Genomic DNA, 22,425 nt, shown 5'->3' on the forward strand with positions numbered 1-22,425 from the left:
TTGCTAAACCTGCCAACCCTTAAGGGTTGGTAATAAACAACACGGGGAGAAAACTATGGAAGCACCTTGCCAAGTCCCAAGTTGTAAGTAGTTTTAGGATTGGTTCAGCAGTGTCCACTATAACTGGTTCAAGTTCAGCTTTGAATCTTGCTCTTCCCACATCATGACCAGTCCACAGAATTTGTATCGGACCTTCCTTATCTCAGTGCTGTACCCAAGATGCAAGGAATCTGCTTGGTGAGAAACACAGTATCCTTCCAGCTTGAATTCTTTCGCCATTAGATTTTTGTCCATGGCCTAACTTGTAACACAGGGCAAATTAACTCGGTCCATCTGCATGCTTGATAGTGATCAACTATCAAACTATTTTTTTAAGTCAAAAGAATTTCTGATAATAATGAAAATGTGATGAGAGATTTTTCTAAACATTAGCCAGCTCACTGAGGATTCTAATCATGTCTACTTTGAAACTTCTACTCTTTCAGAAGAAAGAAAATTCGTAAGAAGGACTCAGGCTGAGAAGCAGATTAAGGTGAAAATCTGTAAACATAGCAAAATAAAAATATTTCACGAATTCATAGGGACAGAAGGTAGAATGGTGGTTGTCAGGAGCTGGGGTAGGGGTGATGCGGCAGGGTATTTAATGGCCATAGGGTTTCAGTTTTGCTAAGATGAAGAGTTCTGGAGATTGGTTGCGTAACAATGAGAATATATTGTACACTTCTGAATTACACACTTAAAAGTGGTTAAAAATGGTAAATTTTATGTCAGTATATTTTGCTGTAAGTTTTCAAAACGATCTCTCATACAAATCTTGAGTTAGAAAAAAGGACACGTGGAAGAAAAATAATCAATACAAATCATGTTTTCTATAAAGACGGTAAAGACAAAGAAATCTGTTCCTCTCCTGGGAAACTGCCTACGAGGCAAGTGAAAATTATTTATGGTCAGCTTGAAGCCCCACAAATTTATCCCTTCGTCCTAGATGTGTGACTCAGTGTGTCCTTCCTGATCACGCCAAAAGTGGACTTAACCACATCAGCCATTTGAATAGATAATAAGACTGAGTACGTGTTGTGTTCTTACTCAGTGTTTCTTGAGCCAAATGCAAAGGCACTAAAATGTGTATCAGTGAGGGGATGTAGAAGTCATTCCTCAAAATGCCATCCCTTAGTTCAGGCCGACTCTGAATGGCTTGCCCTTCGGGGAGAGAAGCACCTGTCATGCTACTTTCTATTCTTACTGAACCCCAAATACGCAGATGTCTTAGCTGCTATCTGAAAGGCCCAGGCAAGACTGAGTTTCATATTAGTACCAAGTAGCAGAGACGGTGCAAAGGCCCGGATCCCTCCTGGCACGGGGTTGATCCTCACTGTGGTGTTAGCAGCCGTCTAAGTTATATAAAGGTGGAACTTCGGGTCTTTTATTTTCGTTTACTTGCATCAAGTCTTAAAACTGTCCAAAGCAAACTGTTCTGAAATGCAAAATACTGAAGCTGTGAAATACAAATGCCTGGATTCCTAGCCTGATTCTGCCTGTAGCTGGTGAATCAGGGCTTAGTTTTCTGTAAAACAGACATGAAAGCCCTTTCCTCACAGGGTCATTTAAGAAAAAAATTTTAATGCTTATTTATTTTTTGAGAGAGAGGGAGGGAGATAGAATGTGAGCGGTGGGGTGGGGGGAGGTGCAGAGAGAGAGGGAGACACAGAATCTGAAGCAGGCTCCAGGCACTGAGCTGTATGCAGGGCTTGAACTCACGAACCATGAGATCATGACCTGAGCCAAAGTCGGACGCTTAACTGACTGAGCCATCCAGGTGCCCCTCACAGGGTCATTTTAAAGTCCGAACAAGACTGTACAGGCATTTAGAAAAACTTTTTTAAAAGTCCAAACGAGATAATAGTCTGAGAATGAGTTCTGTGAACTGCTAAGAACTGTCAAAACAGACAAAAATATTTGCTTCTATTCAAACAATGGCAATACCTTTCTTTTCTAAAAGCTACAGCAAAACGGCTTTTACAGTCTGAAATATACTTAAAACATGCTAGGCACTCAACTCAGCATATAACCATAATCCACTCAAGAATCCTCTTCCACAAATAGGATTACCACCCCCATTTACAGATGGAAAAACTGAGAAATAAAGAGGTGAGACTTCCAGGAGCACACCTAGCTCCTCAGGATGGAACTGGGAAGGGGACCCAGCAAGACCCCAGGGCCTACGCCAGCGTAGAGGACGGGACATTGCTGCCAGAAACAGGCCATGCAAAGTCGTCTCGCCTCTGGCTCTAGGAGTTGCCCCTCGGCCTAAATGCATCTCATCAAACATCAAACATCTCATCAAACATCCTTTCGATTAACTTTTGAGAAGTTATCCAGAGGAAAGGCAGAGTGGAAATTCAGAGAATGAGGTTTCAGATCCAAATTCCAGGTGTGCAAGATATGGGACCTTGGTTGCCAGCCTCAGCCTGCAAATCTGCAGAATGAGCATCTCAGTAGCTACCATTTGAGGACAAAATGATACAAAGAACGTTAAGAGTGCCTGGGACCTAGTAGATGATGGTAAAAGCAATGTGCATGACGGTGAAGTGAGGGCATGAGCTCTGCCATCCGATGGCCTCAGTTCTAATCTCAGCTCCACATCTTACCAGCTGTGTGACTTGGGCAAGTTAACTCAACTTCTCTGGGCCTCAGCTGTAAAATGAGGATAATAATCATAGCCAGCTCTTGGAATTGATACAAGGATTAAGGGCATGAGTATTTAGGAAGCTTTTAGAAATGAGTATTCCAGGCACCAAGCACTGCTCTAAACCCCTTTTCGTGCATTACGTCTGTTCATTTTCACAGGAGGCCCATGAGGTAGAGGTTATGTTACACCTCGTGCCTCAGACCTGGGAGATCATGCAAAATGGAATCAGAACGGGCAAGGCAAGGGGCGCCTGGGTGGCTCAGTCAGTTAAGCGTCCCACTTCGGCTCAGGTCAAGATCTCGTGGTTGGTGAAGTCAAGCCCCGTGTCCGGCTCTGTGCTGACAACTCACAGCCTGGATCCGGCTTTGGATTCTGTGTCTCCCTCTCTCTCTGCTCCTCCCCCCACTCGCCATCTGTCTCTGTCTCTCTCTCAAAAAATAAACAAACATTAAAAAACATTAAAAAAAGAAAAGAAAGGGCTAAGGCCTTCCACACGTATGCAAAAAAAAAAAAAAAAAAAAAGCCGATTTGTAGAATTCTGTGTGGTTCCACCTTTCTCATTGGAGGACCTGTTTAGACACCAGAAGAGGCACCTTCTTTCAATAATCTATTCAACATCCAGGCCTCACCACGGGCACCAGCCACACAGTCTGCAAGGCCCCGCGACAAATGAAAAAGTGGAGCCCCTTGTTAAAAAAATCATTACCAATTTCAAAATGGGGACAGAAGAGCATCAACCAAGCTTGGGGCCCCGCTGAGCCGGGGGCCCCGTGTGACTGCACAGGTCACACACCCATGAAGTCGACCCTGCCAACAGCTTTTTCTCCCCCGGTAGGTTTCCATTGTCTTAATTGCTTCCTTTCCGCCTGCCCAGCCTCGGGTGCCTGTGCCCAAACTGAATGAGCTTGTTGACAGAGCCTCTGGGCGCCAGCGGGTTTTGGACAGGGCCTCCCACACGCTGGGGAGAGTCATGGGCTCCCGGCTCTGGGTGGCAGGGAGAAGCTGAAGCCTTGGTTTGGGAAGTTTGCATTAGGCAAAGTGGGTAGCGTGCCACAGATCTTACATTCATTCTGAAAGAGGACGCCGTGCCCGAGAGGTGGACGTGACTGTGTGAAACTTCGAGGTTTTTAAAATACAAAATGGCGTCTAAGTGTTGTAGGCTGATCGACGAAAACACACTGACATGCAAAGAAGGAAAATTAGCAACATTTTTCCTCCCACCGTCCTGAGACAATTGTTAAGTCATGACAAACATAACAATAGCTTAATTTTTTTCTGCCCCTACCTTTATCCAGGCAGCGTGCAAAAAAACATGGTCGTACTGTACTGCATATTTGAACGTTGCTAAGAGAGATCTTAAATGTCCTCATCACCAGAAAAAAAAAAAAAAGGTCACAACTACATCTGGCGATGGGTGTCAAGGAGATTTATGGTGGTGATCCCTGCATACTATATACAATGTCTAATCATCATGTAGATTGCTGCACCTGAAACTAATGTTACATGTCAATCGTACCTTAATAATTTTTTTTTTGTAAAGAACTGTAATTATCCCTTTACAGATAAGGAAACTGAGTTTTAGAGATGTTCAGTACCTTAGTTAAGACTGTCCACCAGTGAGAGGTGGAATCTAGAACTCAGCTCTGCCTAACTTCAGAATCCACTCTCAGGGCACCTGGGTGGCTCAGCCAGTTAAACATCTGACTCTTGGCTTTAGCTCAGGTCATGACCTCGTGGCTTGTAGGTTCGAGCCCTGCCATCGGGCTCTGTGTTGACATTGCGGAGCCTGGTTGGGATCCTCTCTCTCCCTCTTTCTCTCTCTCTCTCCGCCCCTCCCCCACCTATCCTTCCCTCTCAAAATAAATAAATAAACTTAAAAAATGTTTTTAATAATAATAATAATAAAAGAATACACTCTCTTGTAGTCTCTATGGTGGAGAGGTATGTGGCTGTACAAAAAGAAAACAGTAGGACTTCTAACGGTATTTATTTGTATCTATTTCTTTGAATGCGTTAAGCTGGCTCATGCCTTTCCACACATGTTTCTTTGGTAAATATTTTATTCTGAATAGGATGTTGGTATGGTTCCACATGCATGTAACTGTTACAAATAGATAAATAAATAAAACATATACTTACATTGGGAATGAATGTGCTGTATGAACAAAAAAAAAATTCAGAGGATACTGCACTATACTGTAACTTACACACCGGTTTTCAAGCATGTATTGCGTGTTTGAATATCCTGGCACACGTTTTTTGTGTTTTTTTAAAGGGATAATATATATACTTCTGTTTTATTTTCCACTTTGTGTATTGTAATGATCTTTCCATGTCAATAGACGTTCATCTACAACAATATTTTTAATATAAATGCTAGACTCCTTAAGCATTAATTTTGCTAAGTAAGACCTGATGATTTACAATAAGAATCTGAGCTCTGTCCTAAATTCCTATTCTTAGCTCATCCCATCCTACTCCAATGAATGGTGGAATATAATCAAGTACCTAGAAGCCAGGGACTCTTCTTAAAAAAAATGCATCTCTCTTCCCAGAATAATTGGAATCGGGGTCTCAAAAAGATATTTGCGTACGTGTGTCCATCCAGAATTATTCATAAGAATAAAAAATTGGAAGTAAACTAAGTGTCCATCCATGGATGAGCAGATAAACAAAATGTGGTCTTTACACCCAATGGAATATTATTCAGCCTTAAAATAGAAGAAATTCAGGCTCACGGTACAACATAGATGAGATCCGTAAGGACACGATGATAAGTAAAATAAGCCAGTCACTAAAAGACAAATACTGCATGAGGTGCCCAGAACAGGCAAATTCACAGAGACAGAAAGTGGAATGGTGGGTGCCCGGGGCTGGTGGAGGGGGGCACGTGTGTTACTATTTAATGGGTACAGAGTTTTAGTTTTGCAGGAAGAAAAATTCTGGAGGCAGATGGTGGGGATGGTTGCACAACAATGTGCACCACTAAACTGTGCACTTAATTACTGCTAGGATGGTTTAAAAAAAAAAAAGGCCACAAAAACCACCCACATCTCACTATAATTGATGGGACTCAGGGGAAAGTGGAAGCCAGCTCCCAAGTACTACAACATCTCCATTCTGTACCAGGCACCCTGAAAGGTACATTATCTCATTTACTCCACAAAACAAACCTCTCAAAGAAAAAGGACCTTAGATTCAGGAGGTCATGCCACCTGCAGATTGGGAGGGCTTGCCTCAAACTCACACCAGCCTCTCTGACTCCAGAGTGCATGCCTTTCCCCAGCGTCTCCTACAAAGGAGGCAGGAAATACAGTCTGCTTCCATCACAGCCCTTGGTTGGTCCAGCTCCTCATATACATTAGGTATTTAATCTACACAAATGAATGGAGTGGAACGATGAGAAAAAGGCAAGGCATCCAAGGGCCCGATGATCGAGAGCTCACTTCCTGCCTTCTCACTCTTAAACTGTCTCCTCGAGTGACTAATATTAGACTCGGGGCTACTGCGCTGATAAGACCACTTACCAGGGTAGAGTCCACTGCCTGCCGTCCCTCACTGCCTTCCAGCAGGGACAGCAGGGATGCACATAGGTCTGCTTACATAGATGGAAGTGAAAACGGTAAATCTGAGACAGTTGGGGTACACAGACTGCAGGTCTGGTCTTGTCTACCTGAATTGTCATGGATATGTCACTCCTTAGTTCATCAGCTATAAGATGAGCGTTCAAATGCCTGGTATTGGGCAGCTCTAACATCCTGTGCTTAGAAGAGATGAAAAAGTGCCTATTGTGTGGGATGGCTGATTTTTTCCAAATTCAGAGCTCTTCGGAAAAAGCAAGTTCAGAACTTGCTGAATGTTTATCCTGCCTAAGAGTTAATGGAATTAAAATCTAGGGTAGTAATGAATCTGGCAGGAAGTACAAAGAACAGACTTCCCCAAATTGCTTATCTTTTAAAGGCATTTTAATACTGAGTTTTCAGCAAATAAATGAACCCACACTTAACAAGGTGAGGTCCAGAGAACACTGAACAAGAGGCTCATACATCAGGGACAAACAAGTGTAGGAAACACTGTTTACATGTTTTCTTCTAGGAGATTCGCTATACACATGAGCAGATTGGAAACTTACCGAAAAGAACTTGAATTTTGTTTAACTCTTGACCAGGTATTTCCCAATCATTTGTCTATGATTCCCCACGTGTTGTTACCTTGTTTGTTTATTCATCATAACTCTTAACATCTGGCCAAGTCATTGGGAAACATGAAACCATAATATGGTAATATAAATATAATGCTGCACAGAATTTCTTAATCTCGCTTGTAGTATGGGGATAATATTATACCAAGTTCATAGGGTGAAGATGATTAATGAATTAATGTTTATAAAACATGTAAAACCACCACTTAGATGTATTTACAAATCATTAAAAATGAAGCATTAAAGCACTGAACTGATATTCAGAAGGACTTGTCTATATCTTTAGGTCAAACTTGAAAAGACAGTCATTTCACAGGAAGAGAGAAAAGCTGCTTCTTGACAGTTTTTCTTCACAAAAGCCTTTTGCTGATTCATGACAGCCCTTGCCCAAAACAAGACAGAAATGTTCAACTTCTGTCCAGTCAGTCTTCTTCATTCTGCCAGCAAGAAAGGTAATGATTCTTACAGTTTGTGTTGGAATCCAAAACAGGAGACTCCTGACGGCGGTAAAGAGCAGGAGCCCTGGAGTCCTAATTCTGTCACTCTCTAGCTATGTGACCTAGACAGTAAGCCACTTGCTTGCTCCAAGTCTCAGCTTTCCCATCTGTAAAATGGGGATAGTAACAGCTGCCTATCATCACAGGGTTGATGTGATGTATATTAGGAACAATAACAATGCCATGTAACATTTACGGAGACCCCGAACCCAGAAACCGGGTTCCAGAGAGGTTAGCTAGCCACAGTTCTACAGCAAGGGTCTGGGCCTGGATTTGAACCCAAGCAGTTAAATTCCAGAGCTCCTGTTTTCACTACTGCCTCCCCATTGATGTAAGCACTGGGCACAGCACCAAGCCCACGGGAGCTGCTATTTTTATTATTGTAACTGATGTTACAGGTTCTGGAAATGGAAGAATATTTTAGAGCTTTTAAGTGCTCTAGAGATATAGGACCGAGGCCGGAAAGTACTTTAAAGTCTTTGATTCTTTTCTCCCCTCCCTCATTAACTACTCTTAGGGACTCCACAAAAGTTCCTTTCCCATGGGAAATAGCTGCATTTTTTTTTTTTTTTTTTTTTTTTTTTTTTGGAGCACAGCTGTAAGTTGTGAATTATTCCTTCCCATTTGAAGCTGGGTGACAATGTACTCTCATTCTGACCCAGCACTGAATTGCAAATTGTAGTCACTCACTTTTTCTTACAAGCAGAAGTGCCCTAATCACATGGTTATTCGGTAACTTCCACCTTTCAGGATCTTAAGAAAAAAGGGGGAAAAAAAAGGCTTTGCTTTTATAAACTCATTTGTGGCTGGCTCAGTGATAAAGCCTTGAGCCTTGTCAGCTTTCAGGAATTCTCCGCGTTTGTCTGTGTTCTGTTACCCAAGCAGCTTGTTATCTTTGCAGCTTAAAGGCTGACTTGGGAATTCAGACTGTCACCTATTTAAAGAGAATGAAAGTCCACCCTCCCCTCTACTATTTTAATTAACTTTCAGGGAGCAAGGTTTCCTACTGGTTATGATAATGTTCACTTAAAATACTCTTAAGGAAGCATGGCAGGAAGCTAAATAAGAAGGGGAGGATTGTTGTTTTTTAAAGGCATTCCAGAAGAAGAGTTTGAGCAAAGCCACGCAGGGGCGATATGTGGAGGAAGGAGAAGAGAGGCATGAACAGATGTGAACAGCAGAGTATAGGAAATTTAAGTACATCATATAGACTAAGTAGAGCCTCGAGGCCAGGTTAGGGTGTTGGAGGGTCTCTGCAATGGGAACCCGAGAGATTGTTAGAAGGTGAAAATGATGATCCCATTAATGTCTGGGGAAGATAACTGGGGTCTGTTGTGGGTGGTTGTGGGTGATGGAATCAGAAAAGACCCAGGAGATCACTGGCTCTGGGACATTGTTCCCTTGGGCCTGATTTTCCATCCATTAATTTGTTAAATGGCAATAACATTTGTGGTGGGGACTGAATAAAATCACGCGTGGACTGTGAAAATAATGTCATCGAAAGCACTCAAACTATACACACAGAGCTCTCCAGTCGGGTTGAGTGGAGGGGAATGAGGGCTGAGAAAGCAAGCACTCTGATAGAGGAAGAGAAAGGAGCTGACTGACAGACGGAGGAAATAGGTGGGAGGGAGAAGGGGAAATCCTCAGTGATGATTCAAGAGAGAAAGGTGATGTCATACAAAGGGAGACAGGGAAGAGGCGCTGCTCTGGGGGCTGGGATCCTGGTGGGTTCAGCTCTGGAAATGCTGAATTTGAGACAGCCAGAGATAATTCACAAGGAGTGGGTGGGCCAGAACAGCATTAAGTAGGAGTTTCCGGGCACCTGGGTGGCTCAGTTGGCTAAGTGTCTGACTCTCGATTTCTCTCAGGTCATGATCTCACGGTTCACGGGATCCAAGCCCATGTGGGGCTCTGTGCTGACAGTGTGGAGCCTGCTTGGGATTCTTTCTCTCTCTCTCTCTCTCCCTCTCCCTCCCTCTCTCTCTCTCTCTCTCCCTCTCCCTCCCTCTCTCTTTGTCTCTCTGTCTCAAAATACATAAATAAAGTTAAAAAAAGAAGTAGGTATTCAATCACTTTTTTAATTGAGAAAGCCACATCACTCTGGTCTTGGAACTTACTCAGTGACATTTTTGGAGGTTCAAACCTCAGTGAGTAAACTCAGTTTAGTTCTAAAAGCCAAGAGCTACAGCCACCCACATGTAAACCAACAGAAACGTGGAATTCAGAATGGCCCTTGAGGTAGCCCTTGACAGAAGGCCAAGTTCCCTGGAATGACATGCCCGCATCTATGTGTCATTGTGTCCTCAGTGCCTAGACTGGGGCTGACGCATTTTAGGCATTCAATCGATGTTACTGGATAAAGCTATAAACTTTGTATAATTTTAATTTAGCTATCAAGAATGTGCAAACTCCATTTTAGCACGTTGTACTCTGCCTTTTTAAGGAACATCCCTCTGCCTGTTTCGACCTGAGAAATATCCTATAAGAAAATAATCACAGATAACCACCTCCCAACTATACCAAGATGTTCACCACAGCATAATTTATATACCAAACAATTCATATTTGAAGCAACAGGGGGGACGGAAGGAACTATTCGAAGCACTTTGCAAATATTAATTCATTTCATTCTCATAGCAATGCTACAGGGTGTATACTATGAATATAAGTTCCATTGTGCAGAGGAGGAAGTTGAGGCCTGGGCACTTTAAATAACCTGCTCAACATTACACAGGGAGTAAGTAGCAGACGTTGGCATCTGAGTAAGTCTGTCTGATTCTAGGTCTTTGCTTTAACCAATACGTAACATTGCCTTGAGGTACTTAATTTTGCCTGATTGTCTTAAATTAGTTTTATAACAAAACTTTGGAGGAAAAATATAGTCTCTCCACTCAGAGGAGGAACAATCACATCACAGGGAGGGGGTGGGTGGTAGCAAGGAATCACAATTCTGCCTCATTATAAACCCAATGTCAACAGTTCACAGTACCTTATTCTTTCCTTTACCCTGGTCAGCAATCACTAATGCTTGCTTGCAAAACAATCTGTACTTCCAAAGTTGTTCCACACCATTCATCTCCTCAAAAACCATCCTGCCAAGTCACTACTTTCATTAATCCCAATTTACAGATGAGGAAGCTGAGGCCCCGAAAGGACAAGCGGCTCACTTAGGGTCATGTTGCTAGTTCCTTGGTGGCCGGTCTCCCATTCCTTCTACTCCTCAGTGTGGGTCAGACAAGTTCAGAACAGTGTCCTCCAGTTCATCGGCCTAGTAATCACTCAGGAAACCAGCAGGCACAGAGCAAAGTTAAAAAGGAGGATTGGTTCGGGCTTGGAGCAACTAACTCACCAACCTTGAAGTCTTAGGGCTAAAAGGTCTAGACTTACTACCAAAGGACTTTCAGTCCTAGGCAAGAGATCTTCCCTAAGGAAGTTTGTGACATCAGCCTGTCTCTTCTGTTCTTCCCCTTAATATGCGATTCAGCTTGTTCAAAACCACCTTGGTCCCAAAAGTCTCTTCCCAGGTTGCCAAGAGACAGGACAGGATGATGATAATGAGGAAGGCAATAATGACACTAGAATAATTGATAATAATAGCCAAAGTGTACAGAGAGCTTACTCCATGCCAGAAACTGCCCCGGGCAATGTTTACATACATTTGATCTCCCAATCTACAGCTGCTAATCTAGGGGGCAGGTAGCATCTTCCTGATGAGGAAATGAGGCTCAGAGAGTGTCCATCACATGCCTGGCAGGCAGAAAATGGAGAAGGAAGGGTTAGCAGTTCACAGACTGCAGAGTGAGCTTCTGGCCCTAAAGCCCTCATTTATCAATCAACTTCAGACTCACCCCCTAACATGATGACTGACATTCCTCACATGTCTGATCCTCCTAGGGAATAGGGCTTCTCCAAGAAAGCCAAGCGTGGAGAACCCAGCAGCGTCATGTCAAGGATCTAGAAACTAATTTATCCTCCTCATATCCCAACATTTCCTTTTAATTAAAAACAAAATTGGCATTTATAGGTCTTCCTGTTTTTTTTCAAAGCGTTTTTCCTAACTTGAACACAAATTAAAAAAAGAAAAAAGTAACACGGTGCAAAACAAAGTTAACGAATGTGGTGAACGGATCATGGCCTGTTAAGTGGACTCCTCAGTCATTTTCCCAAACTGAACGGGCAGACTTGGAGGTTCTGAGGTGAAGGAGTACTCCGTGACTGGAGGTTTTCAAGCTTGGAAGGCATTGTTCGGTAAGCAGTCCCTTAAGGAGCATACTATTCAAAACCTTGGCTGGGAACGAGTACTAGGTGATCTGTAAATAATCTACGGGTAAAGTTTACCAGGAGTGGAACATTAACGTGGAAGAGTTGAGGCTTTCGATGGGTCATTGGCCTGTGGTCTGTTCCTAATTGGAGGCCCTGCTTTCGCCTTTAACCGTTTCTGCTTCTCCAACTACAGCTACTGTGTGAAAAGGACAGAAAGGAGCAGGTAGAGCATGAATTCAAATACAAATACTCTGATGAGGTGGCCAGCTAGGCAGTTAGAACCAGTAAGTGTCCCGGTGGCGACAATACAACTGTTAGGTCAAGTGTATGAAGGGTGAGGCCCCTTCAGGGCAGCTGCAAAAAGAAAGCCCCTATTAATCCCTTAACTAAGCAGCTGATAGAGTTTATCTTTTTGTGCATGTGTTATAACTCTTCCAACACAGGATTTTTTTTTTTTTGTCCAACACAGGATTATTATAAGTTTAAAAAAAGCACAGCCTACCAAAGCTTTTTGCAGATTTCTTCATCTTGCTAACAGATAACAGAAACTAGAACTTTGGAGGGCTTCTGTTTACAATTCACTGTCACTCTGGCTTGAAAAATGGTAAGAAAGCTTCATTGCTGGATTCATTCACAGAAAGAATAGGTCCCTATTTGAAAAGGGAAGAGATCTCAGTCTCCTGCTCTGAGATCGACTTTCTTTTGAGTTTGCATCCATTGTTATTTAAAGCAACAGCATTCAGCTACGGTTCAGCTAGGGTTATTTTGCATAGTAATATCAGAAAAGGAAACATTACCTGGTATAATCCCCTTTGGCTTCCTGAAATAAAACACAATGATAGACGATCAATATGTATGTATGTGGATTAAGCGAATGAATTTCACTCTGGGTCCCGTTTCCCACTTCGAGTGCCTGAATTTTGTTTGGAGGAATGTGCACGAGGAAGCTTTCTCTGTGGCCACGGAGAATGTGGCACTGGTGAGAAAACATTAGTATCCATGAAATATTTCTTATTCTTAACAGAAGAGACAGATATATCTGAAAAAGCATAGATGACTAGGTCTTCTTTTAGGTTTCTAAGATCACGTGATACATGCTTGTTTATCCGAGAAGCACACTTTTTAGTCTGGACGCAGACTTTTTAAACGAGGGTGTAGGTAAATCAACACATGCTATTTGTTTTCTCTTTTTAAACAAGCATGGAACACGTTGGATTTCTCAGCTACTACTGCCTTTAAGAATTAAGGGGCTCTTTCACTCTGCCTCCAGAAAATGCAGGCGAAAGTTACTCAATTTAAATGAAAATTACAGCTGTTGTTAACAATTGCTGCTTCCCAAATCCAAGTAACCCAGAGCTCTTTTCCTGAAGTACAGTCTTAATTCTTTTCCCTCAGAACAGTCTAAATTTCATTTTCCTTTGCGACATCCCACTATAGCCTGCGCAAGTGACGCTCAAACAGAAAACGGTGGCTCACGTTTTTCATTGGCAAACAACCAGCTGGCTTAAACATCTATCAGCCAACTGGCCCATGCGAAAGTTTCAGAGTTGCAGGCGGTTCGCAAAAACCAGCAAACAAAAAGGCGCGGGCAAGAGGCAGTGTGCTGATTCTTACCTGCAACACAAGTGCGGCTAACTTGAAGATGGTTTCGCTGTCCGCTTCGATTTGCCCCTGTTGGGGAAAAGAAAAGTATCGCTGAACAAGGCTGCCCTAGGTTGTAGCAAATGGCTGTTGAGTTGGGGAAGCTGTCACAGCTTGGCACCTCCAGTTTACAATCAAACGCAGATCATACCATTGCAAGGCAAAGGGAGGGGGGCATGGAGGGACGCATCCAGCGGTCAGGGGAAGCCACAAAGTGTGTGTGTGTGTGTGTGTGTGTGTGTGTGTGTGTGTGTGTGCGCGCGCGCGCGTCTGTTTCAGAGAGCAGTATTCTGGAAGAAATACAAATGACTCTGAGGCTGAAAATTCAGACAACTTCCCAACGAATAATTTTTATCCCTACAAGTTCATTGTTAAGCTCTGAAGATTTTCTTAGATTCATTTGGTGTTTTCCTGAGATCTTTTTTTCCCCCCTCTGTGTCACTGCATGGTTATTTTGGTATACCCACAATGCAACTATTACTAAAAATATAAATTCACTACTGCATCAATGACACATTATTGAATTAACACGCATACACTTAGAGATAAAATGTAAAGCCTTAAGAATTGATTATAGCAAATACTTAGAGAAGACTAAAATTCTGTTCCTTTATATTGAAGTTTGATGACTCTAATTTATTATTTTACCCATTATTTTATTTTTTCATCCTTTAAGATCCCCCCCCTCCAGAAATATAGGAATTCTGGACTTTGGAAAACAGGAATGCTTTTTCAGCAGCCTGATAGAGATGCATAAGTGTGTGTGGAGGGAATATTGCCTCTATCAATAATACTCACACATGCCTTCATTTATTTTGTTAATAAATAATATGTGACCATATACATTAACACCATTATTGCCTCATGTAATATATTGCAACAACGAGTCGATGAGTGGTATAGAAGGATCTTTATTTTTTAAAAAATTGTGATATGCTAGCTTGTGGGCATTCACACACACTAAAACCATTCCACATAACCTTAAGTCTTACATAATTAGTACTTGAAAGTGCATATTGTTTGAGATCATAGAACTCATGAGCCTAGAAATGAACCCGAACTCATTATTTCTCCCTTCTACCCATTGAATTTGGGCTGCAGAGTTTTTTTAGTTAAACCAACAGCATTAATGGTGAGTAAAAGTAGCTTTAAAGTAAATGCACACTAGGTAGGTTTACAGAGCAGTTAGCTCACTGAGGATTTTGGAAAGGATTACGCTTTTCTCTCACGTTTCCAAGTGATTTGATTGGGGTTCTCAAAAAAAAAAAAGGAAAAAAAACAAAAACAAATAATAATCATTCTTCTAAAAGCCATAAAATAAAGAAACCAAAAACCTAGGGCATTACAATGTCAGCTGTGATAATTATCTGTGTTTCCCTTATATTACAAAATGCAAACAAATTATTTTCATCCTGTAACATCTAAGTTTCCCTTCTGAAACCTGAGGAAATGGATTTACTTTAAAGTTTTTCCTTTAAAAGCTGACAGGTCCAGAGCCTTGGAATTCAAAGCTCGCTTATAATCTCTAGAAACAGATTACAAAATCAAAGAAAAGTCAGGCTGGTTGCAAGCATCAATTGCCCTCTGTCTTTCAGTCTAGAGAGACAGTGGTTTTCTAACCTGGTGAAAGATGATGAAGCAGCTAATCCAACAGGTGAGATGAGTGTTGATCGAGATTAAATTCTAGAAAGCTGAAATTCCTTATGTTCAAAGAAAAAAAAAAGAAAAAACTCATGCAAAGGGAGGGGGGTAATGGGGAGGGGGGAGGAATGCTCAAAACCATCTTTGAGTTTGAAATCATGCCCGAATTTACAGTCCAGTTTGTCTTAAAATCTTACAAAAGAGAAAAAAATTGGATTATTTTGGACATTAAAATAACAAAAGCTAAATAAAATTTATTGAAAACCATGACCAACTTCCTCTGGCCCCCCATGACCGCCTCTGCCTCTTCAGAACCTTAGGTGAGTCATCCAAACAATATTTTAGACACTAACTTTTCAATTTCGTAAATGGAAGTTCAGCAGATAAAAAGGCCTCAGACAGAAACTCTTAAGAATGCTGCCAAAGAATTCTCTACCTTAGAAGGGTCATTAAATATTAAAAATGATCAAATGAGGAGTGGAAGCATGAGAAGTACCAGGCTCAGGCAGCTCCAGAAGAGTGGGGAGGCACATATGCAACTCACCTGTGGACTTTTATTCACCCATACTAGTTGCCCCAACACAATTCTGGTGGAGGAGGGTGACGGAGGGGTGCAGGGGTGGGGCTTACCAAAATCTCGTTCCTGGGAGACAGGAGAATGCATGGTTTGGCCAAGCCTTACATTCCTTTATCTTTAAAAAAATTTTTTAAAGTGTTTATTTACTTTTGAGAGAGAGACACAGAGTGCGAGCGGGGAAGGGGCAGACAGACAGGGAGACACAGAATCCGAAGCAGGCTCCAGGCTCTGAGCTGTCAGCACAGAGCTGACGCGGGGCACGAACCCACCAACCGTGAGATTATGACCTGAGCCGAAGACAGACACTTAACTGACTGAGCCACCCAGGCAACCCTAAGCCTTACATTCTTTTATATACCTCAGCCCCTACCTCACCTTCCTCTTAACCACTCTTCTGGAAATACAATGCAACATATTTTGAGTTCTAATACTGATTGCCAAGGTTACTTAACTTGTGCATGGAGCTCACCAAGCAACAGACCAAGCAAAACTAATATTATCTGCCTGGTTCTCAGTAATTTCATATGGTGAAATTTAATTAAGACTTCTAGAGAACTCCAGAATTTCATGCATAAAGTGAAAATGCTCTTTAGAAATTGCCATCTGCCCGGGGATGGAAGATTTCTTTTACTTATAACCATGGTAACAGAGGTAACCTTATAGGTACTGGGCAAGCTAACATCGGAGAGGGATCTCCTCAAAGAGATAGGTAACGGGATCCTTCAGTGGGTTTCCATGACTGTCAGGGATAAACAAAGAGGAGCAGAGAAGTAAGTCAGATGATGTGGCTGAATGCACAAGGGTAATACGAAACAGTATCAAGTCTTGGTGTTCTACCCTCATGGCTAATTTAGCTCGCTTACGGATCCAGTCTCTAGGTCACTAGGTTCAGGACCCATGTTGGACATTTTATTTTGTGTTTGGCTTGTTGGCTCAGTTGACCAAAACATCTTGCTAATGAAATGAGAACTATACGTTTTGATTCACAAGGAGAAGAGAATAAAAGAAAGTTTTAGAACTTGAAAAAGCATTTAGTGAAAATATGACTCCTATTATTCTGTAGATGATGGCACTGAGAATCAGGGACATGAAGTGTCCTACCCAACCCCACAGCAGATGGTGACTCCAGGCTCTTTGGAGTCCATCGTGGCCACTAGTTACCTTTCTGACTCCAACGTAAAGCTCTCACCAGGAATCTTCTAAAGGTAGGCTTTTGGCAAAAACTATAATCAGGTAAGACTGAAAAATGACTCCAAATGCCACCTCCACTGCTGGTGGGTGGTAAGTTATCATTAACCATAAACGCCTCATAATAGGAATGGGAAAATTCCTTGTGAAGACTCATCTGTATCGATGTAATACTTCATGGAAGCTTATTCTGCACAACAACAATGGGCATGAATCACTTGCTCACAAATACTTAGGATCTGGAACTATTTGACAAACTGTTGGGGGAAGCCAGCTTATTGCCAAGTATATTACTAATTATCTAGCTATTTTAGGGTTAAGTCTATTAAAAAAGGCAACTTGAAGAACACCAACAAATAAATATATGAGAAGTGAGAGGGATGGAAAATTAGCACTTGCAGTCATCATACTGCTGATTGTTCAGATAACAGTTTTCAATAAACAAAAACTATTGGGTGAAAGTTTGGTGAGAAACAGGACAGGGTATTTATATAATCACGAAGCATCTCTCTATTGGGGAAATTTAATTACAAGAGGGAAAAATGGTAGCTTTTCAGTGGAGAAACCTGACAGATACAATCTTAATGAAGTGATGAGACATTACCAATAACTGTACAGACCGGCCTCCTGATAATATGCATTGAGAAGGACATAACGTCACTTATATACATGTCTGTACTGGTAAATGTAAATGTTTCACAGCCAGAAATGGGGAAGGGGGGGGGGGAAACGATCCCTCAGTTGTAGCATTTGTGGATTTCCATGGTGCAAATACCCCCACCACAGCCGATTTCAAGCTAGCAATAGTAGCTTGAAGTAGCTACCAAGCTACCGATATGACATCACAGGACACGCTGCTGGGAAGAGATGTGAGAATCGGCTCTTACAGCAGGTACTAGCTGGCTAGCACACCACTGGGTGGTACTGCAGCTGAAAATACATCACTAGATCTAATCACGAGGAAGCGTGAGACAAACTCAAATTGAGGGACATCCTATAAAATATCTGGCCCACAGCCTTCAAAAATGTAAATAGGATCAATGCCAAAGAAAGGCTGAAGAACTGTTTCGAAGGAAAGGAGACAAGGCAGTCGTAACAACCAAATGAAATGTGTCATCCCATGTCAAGAGGAAAAGTTGTTACAAAGGGCACCCCTGGGAAAGTTGGAGGGTACATTAGGCTACAGTCCAGATTCAATTGTTAAATGTTGTAAATGTGATCATTGTAACAGGGTTCTATAAAGGGTGGCTTTGATCTTAGGAAATACACAATGAATTATGTAAGGATAAAGAGCATAACTTACTCTTAACTGGTTCAGAAAAAAGGACACATCCGTGGGCAGGGGGAGAGAGAGCAAACGTAGCAAAATGTTGACAACTGGTGAATTTGGTTTGATGGGCATACTGCGTTTTTGTGCCATTCTTACAGCTCTTCTGTAAGTTTGAAATGATTCTAAAATAAGAAGTTTGTAAAAAATTGACATAATTTCCCAGAGTGCTGGCTATCTATTTGTCTTGACTGCCTGGTACCCATCCCTGTTTCCGAGCAGGATGTCCCAATATCACAATCTTTTCAGAACCACTTCTTTCCCCACTGGCTTACATGCAAACACAATCATCTTTCTGTGGACAAGTGACAGAAGCTGGTCCAAAGCCACAACCAGGGATTTTCCAAATTAGGGCCAAGGGTCTTGCTGTGTCTCAAGACAAAGTTGGGAAGATGTGAACCAGAGGGAATCAATGCCCACAGATAGAGAGAAAGGGACTTCCGGACATGGGTAGTCAACTGCATCCACTGCTCAGCCAAGCCAGACTTCAAAGTCTGGTTAAAACTCAAAAGTTGGCAAACACAGTGACTTGGGTGCTCAGATGCTCTCATTTTGATTTACTACTAAGCCAGCAAACAGAGTGCAAAGAATAGATGTGAGAAGTGCACAAATGAGTAAACGGATATAGCTCCCTGGAAACCTCTTAATTCCTTCTGTAGACACATCTACATGGAGGAGGAACCTGACAGATCAGAGAATTCTAGAGCTCTGGACTCACTGGTTTCAACTATTAGCCTGTTTGCGGGGGGCGGTGTGCACATCAACACTCAACACTTACCTACTATCTTACAAGGCAGTTCTTGCTGAACCATAAAGGCATACTCCCCGGGGCTAGTTCCTGTCTTTTGGGATTACTGTGCCCCTAGGAGACCAGGCCATAACTACCACATCTGCACCCCATATTCCCCTTGTAAATGAACCAAACACTTTGTCCTTTTTTGTCCAAGCTAGTTGTGAGAAGTAATGTGTCTGGAAGCTGGTCTCAATGATACATAGTAGTAATGTTTCTGGTATATTTTCCATTTTGTTCCTTGAGACCAGAGCTTGGCAACCTTGGCGTAACTGACATTTTCAGTTAATTGTTTTTTTTGTGGGGGCTATCCTGTGCATCATAGGGTATCAGGCAGTGCCCCCGGCCTCTATCCACTACATTCCAGCAGCAACCCCCGCCCCCCCCAAGCTGTGACAACCAAAAATGTCTCCAAACATTTTCCATATGTCCCCTGGGTGGCAAAGGTCCCCAGCTGGGAACCACTGATCTAGATTCTCTCAGAGGTCTCTGGACTAACCGAGAACCGTTAGAAACTTACAAAATGGACCCATAAGTTTTGTCCCAAGGTAGAACTGCTTTTTTTGTGACTGTGTTTTGGCATTACTCCACCGGCTTCTGTTGAGGAACAATAGAAGAAGCAACCCTCAGAACCTCAGTATTTTAATAACTCTGGGTGTGTTGTTGAGGGCATTGTTAATTACCTCATAGACCAGTCCTTCACCAGGACCCCTGGGAGAAGTTTCTGATTTTTAGGAGCAGTAGTGACTGTGCTCCGCTGGGCAGTTGCTCTGCTTCCACCTTAAAGACCACCGTGAGTTACGCAAGTGGTCATAACTTCCTCTTTGCTGTGGTTCTTAAGAGAAGTTGAGTTTCGAATTTGTGGGTTAAACGCTTTATACTACCCATGCTAAATGTTTTATACCAACCTTAACCTTGGCAGGATCTAATTATTTCTACTTTTATTTCCTCACAGGCAACTCTGATTTCATCACCTGCCATATGTACTGTAATGTGCTTTTTTTCTTTTTTATTGAGGTACATATAGTAACATGCACAAATCTTAGTGCACAGCTTGATGAATTTTGACACGTGTATACACTCATGCACCCATCACCCAGATCAAGATAGTAAACATTCTTACTAATGTTTCCAGCTTAGGGAAATGTACGTAGTTTTACAAGCCACACCAAATGAATAAAATTATTTTTGGTAATTAGGAAAGTAGAAGACAATACTGCAACATTGAAACTTGCAATTTTTTTTGATTACTAATCAACTTGAATATCTCTCTTGCAATTGCATATTATTTGCTATTGCTCATGTGCGAAATGACCCTTTGTTCACTTACCTATTTGAGAACTCATGTTTTGTTTGAGCTACCAGTGTTAACCCTTTGTTTCAGCTACTGGGTACAAATTGTATTCTTCGATCTATTCTCCAGGCCTACGAAGTCAGACTGGAGTGGGGGCTATCACCCTCACTGAAAGAATCTTTGGGGTCCTGAGCAAGTTATTTCTCTGAAACTCAGTTCCTCATCTACAAAATGGGGGATGATAATATTGAATGTATTGGGTTGTTGAGATCGTTTTATGAAGGACAAATACAAAGCATTTTCATAAAGCCTAGCCAAAAAGATTCTCTCAGTGTTTTTCTCTCTGCATTATGCACTGTGTTGCTTATTACATTGTTAAATATTATTATATCGATAGGAATCTACTTTGTTCTGGGACACTGTTCAATTTTTGTGTAGTTCTGTAACATTTAATTGGTGTTCCATTACTACATATCTCAATATCTAAGGGTTTTAATTTTCCATAATAATCTTTGACATTCTCTTTCACTTATTTGAAACATTTTTTTAAATGAATTTTTATGAATTTAAAAAAATATATAATAATTTTCCTTCCTCTTTGGAACCATGTATGTCATTACTGAAATGGTTATACAGTAACCATACAGTTTTATGATACACCATAAAGATCATACACATTCAGTGTTAGGGTTAATACTCAGTATCTTTAAAATTATTTTTAAAAGATTTCTATTTTCATTTATTATTTTAAGTAGGCTCCATCCCCAGTGTGGGGCTTGAAGTCAAACCTGAGACCGAGAGTTGCATGCTCTCCCAGCTGAGCCATCCAGCTGCCCCACTACTCAGGATTTTATATTTTCCTTTATAAATGGGCCATTTTCTTCATTATATTCCATAGGATTTCTGATTATCATTCCATAGGATTATTATTTTTAGCGTATTTGAGTACCATTAAATTTCTTCACCAAAGCCTCTAATGCCAACAAGTTTTAGCTTATTTATTTTCATTTTGTAGGCACGCAGTGAAATTGTTTTCAACTCCTATTTTGGTACACTTCTTTGCAAAGTACTTGGTACCTCCGATTTCACTGCATGAAGTAGACATTCTTTTTAACACACCTTCTCATACACTGTTGGTAGATTATAAGTTAGTTCTGGGACGAACATTTTGGCAAGGTCTACCAAATCTTTTTTTTTAAATTTTTTAAAATGTTTACTCATTTTTGAGAGAGAGAGAGAGAGAGACAGAGCATTAGCAGGGAAGGGGCAGAGAGAGAGGAGACACAGAATCTGAAGCAGGCTCCAGGCTCTGAGCTGTCAGCACAGAGCCCCACGTAGGGCATGAACCCATGAACCGTGAGATAATGACGTGAGCCAAAGTCGGATGCTTAACCAACTGAGCCACACAGGTGCCTCCGTTTTTTTTTTTTTTATGCTTATTTATTTATATTGGAAGAGAGAGAGCAAGTGAGGAAGGGAGGGGCAGAGAGACAGAGAGAGAGAGAGAGAGAGAGAGAGAGAATCCCAAGCAGGCTTTGCACTGTCAGCATAGAGTCTACGGGGCTTGAACTCAAGAACCGTGAGATCATGCCCTGAGCAGAAATCAACAGTTGGATGCTTAACCAACGGAGCCACCCAGGAGCCCCAAGGTCTACCAAATCTTAACACAAATACACACTATGGGTCAGGAATTCTGCTCCTCGGTATACATCTAACATATTTACATAAATCCACTAAGCCACAGGCACTGGGACCTTCATGGCAGTGCTATTTGTAATAACTAAATACTGCAGGCTACTCAAATGCTCTTCAATGAGCAAATGAACTATGGTATATTCATACTATGGACTACTATTCCCCAGCAAGGGTGAAGCTAGCCTAAACTACAATATGGATGAATCTCACAAACCTAATTTGAGCAAATTAGGCCAAACATTAAAGGGCACCTTGAATGACTCCAGTTATATAAAATATAAAGTCAGCCAAAACAAATAAATGCTATTAAAAGTCATGGGAGTGGAGGCATTAATGACTGGAAGAGAACATGTGAGGGCCTTCTCAGTTGGTGGTGCTATTCTGTTTACTTGATATTGATGCTAGTTGCACAGATGTGTTCAATTTTTTTTTTAATTTTTTAACATTTATTTATTTTTGAGACAGAGAGAGACAGAGCATGAACGGGGGAGGGTCAGAGAGAGAGGGAGACACAGAATCTGAAACAGGCTCCAGGCTCTGAGCAGTCAGCCCAGAGCCCGACGCGGGGCTCGAACCCACGGACAGTGAGATCGTGACCTGAGCCAAAGTCAGACGCTTA

General features: G+C 41.7%; 1 protein-coding gene across 1 annotated transcript in view; it reads right to left on the reverse strand.

Moving 5' to 3' along the window:
* Positions 1–22,425, reverse strand: part of FRMD4B (FERM domain containing 4B) — a 123,934-nt gene that overhangs the window by 58,462 nt on the left and 43,047 nt on the right. Inside the window, exons 5-6 of the mRNA XM_047096411.1 lie at positions 13,268–13,324; positions 12,451–12,473 (exon numbers count right to left, since the gene is read on the reverse strand). Coding sequence (XP_046952367.1) covers positions 12,451–12,473; positions 13,268–13,324 — 80 coding nt within the window. The remainder of the gene's footprint in view (positions 1–12,450; positions 12,474–13,267; positions 13,325–22,425) is intronic.

Source organism: Lynx rufus, unplaced genomic scaffold (genome assembly GCF_022079265.1).
Source record: "Lynx rufus isolate CCGP_SWC_20201006 ecotype Redwood Valley unplaced genomic scaffold, mLynRuf1.p SCAF_4, whole genome shotgun sequence".
Taxonomy (NCBI): Eukaryota; Metazoa; Chordata; class Mammalia; order Carnivora; family Felidae; genus Lynx; species Lynx rufus.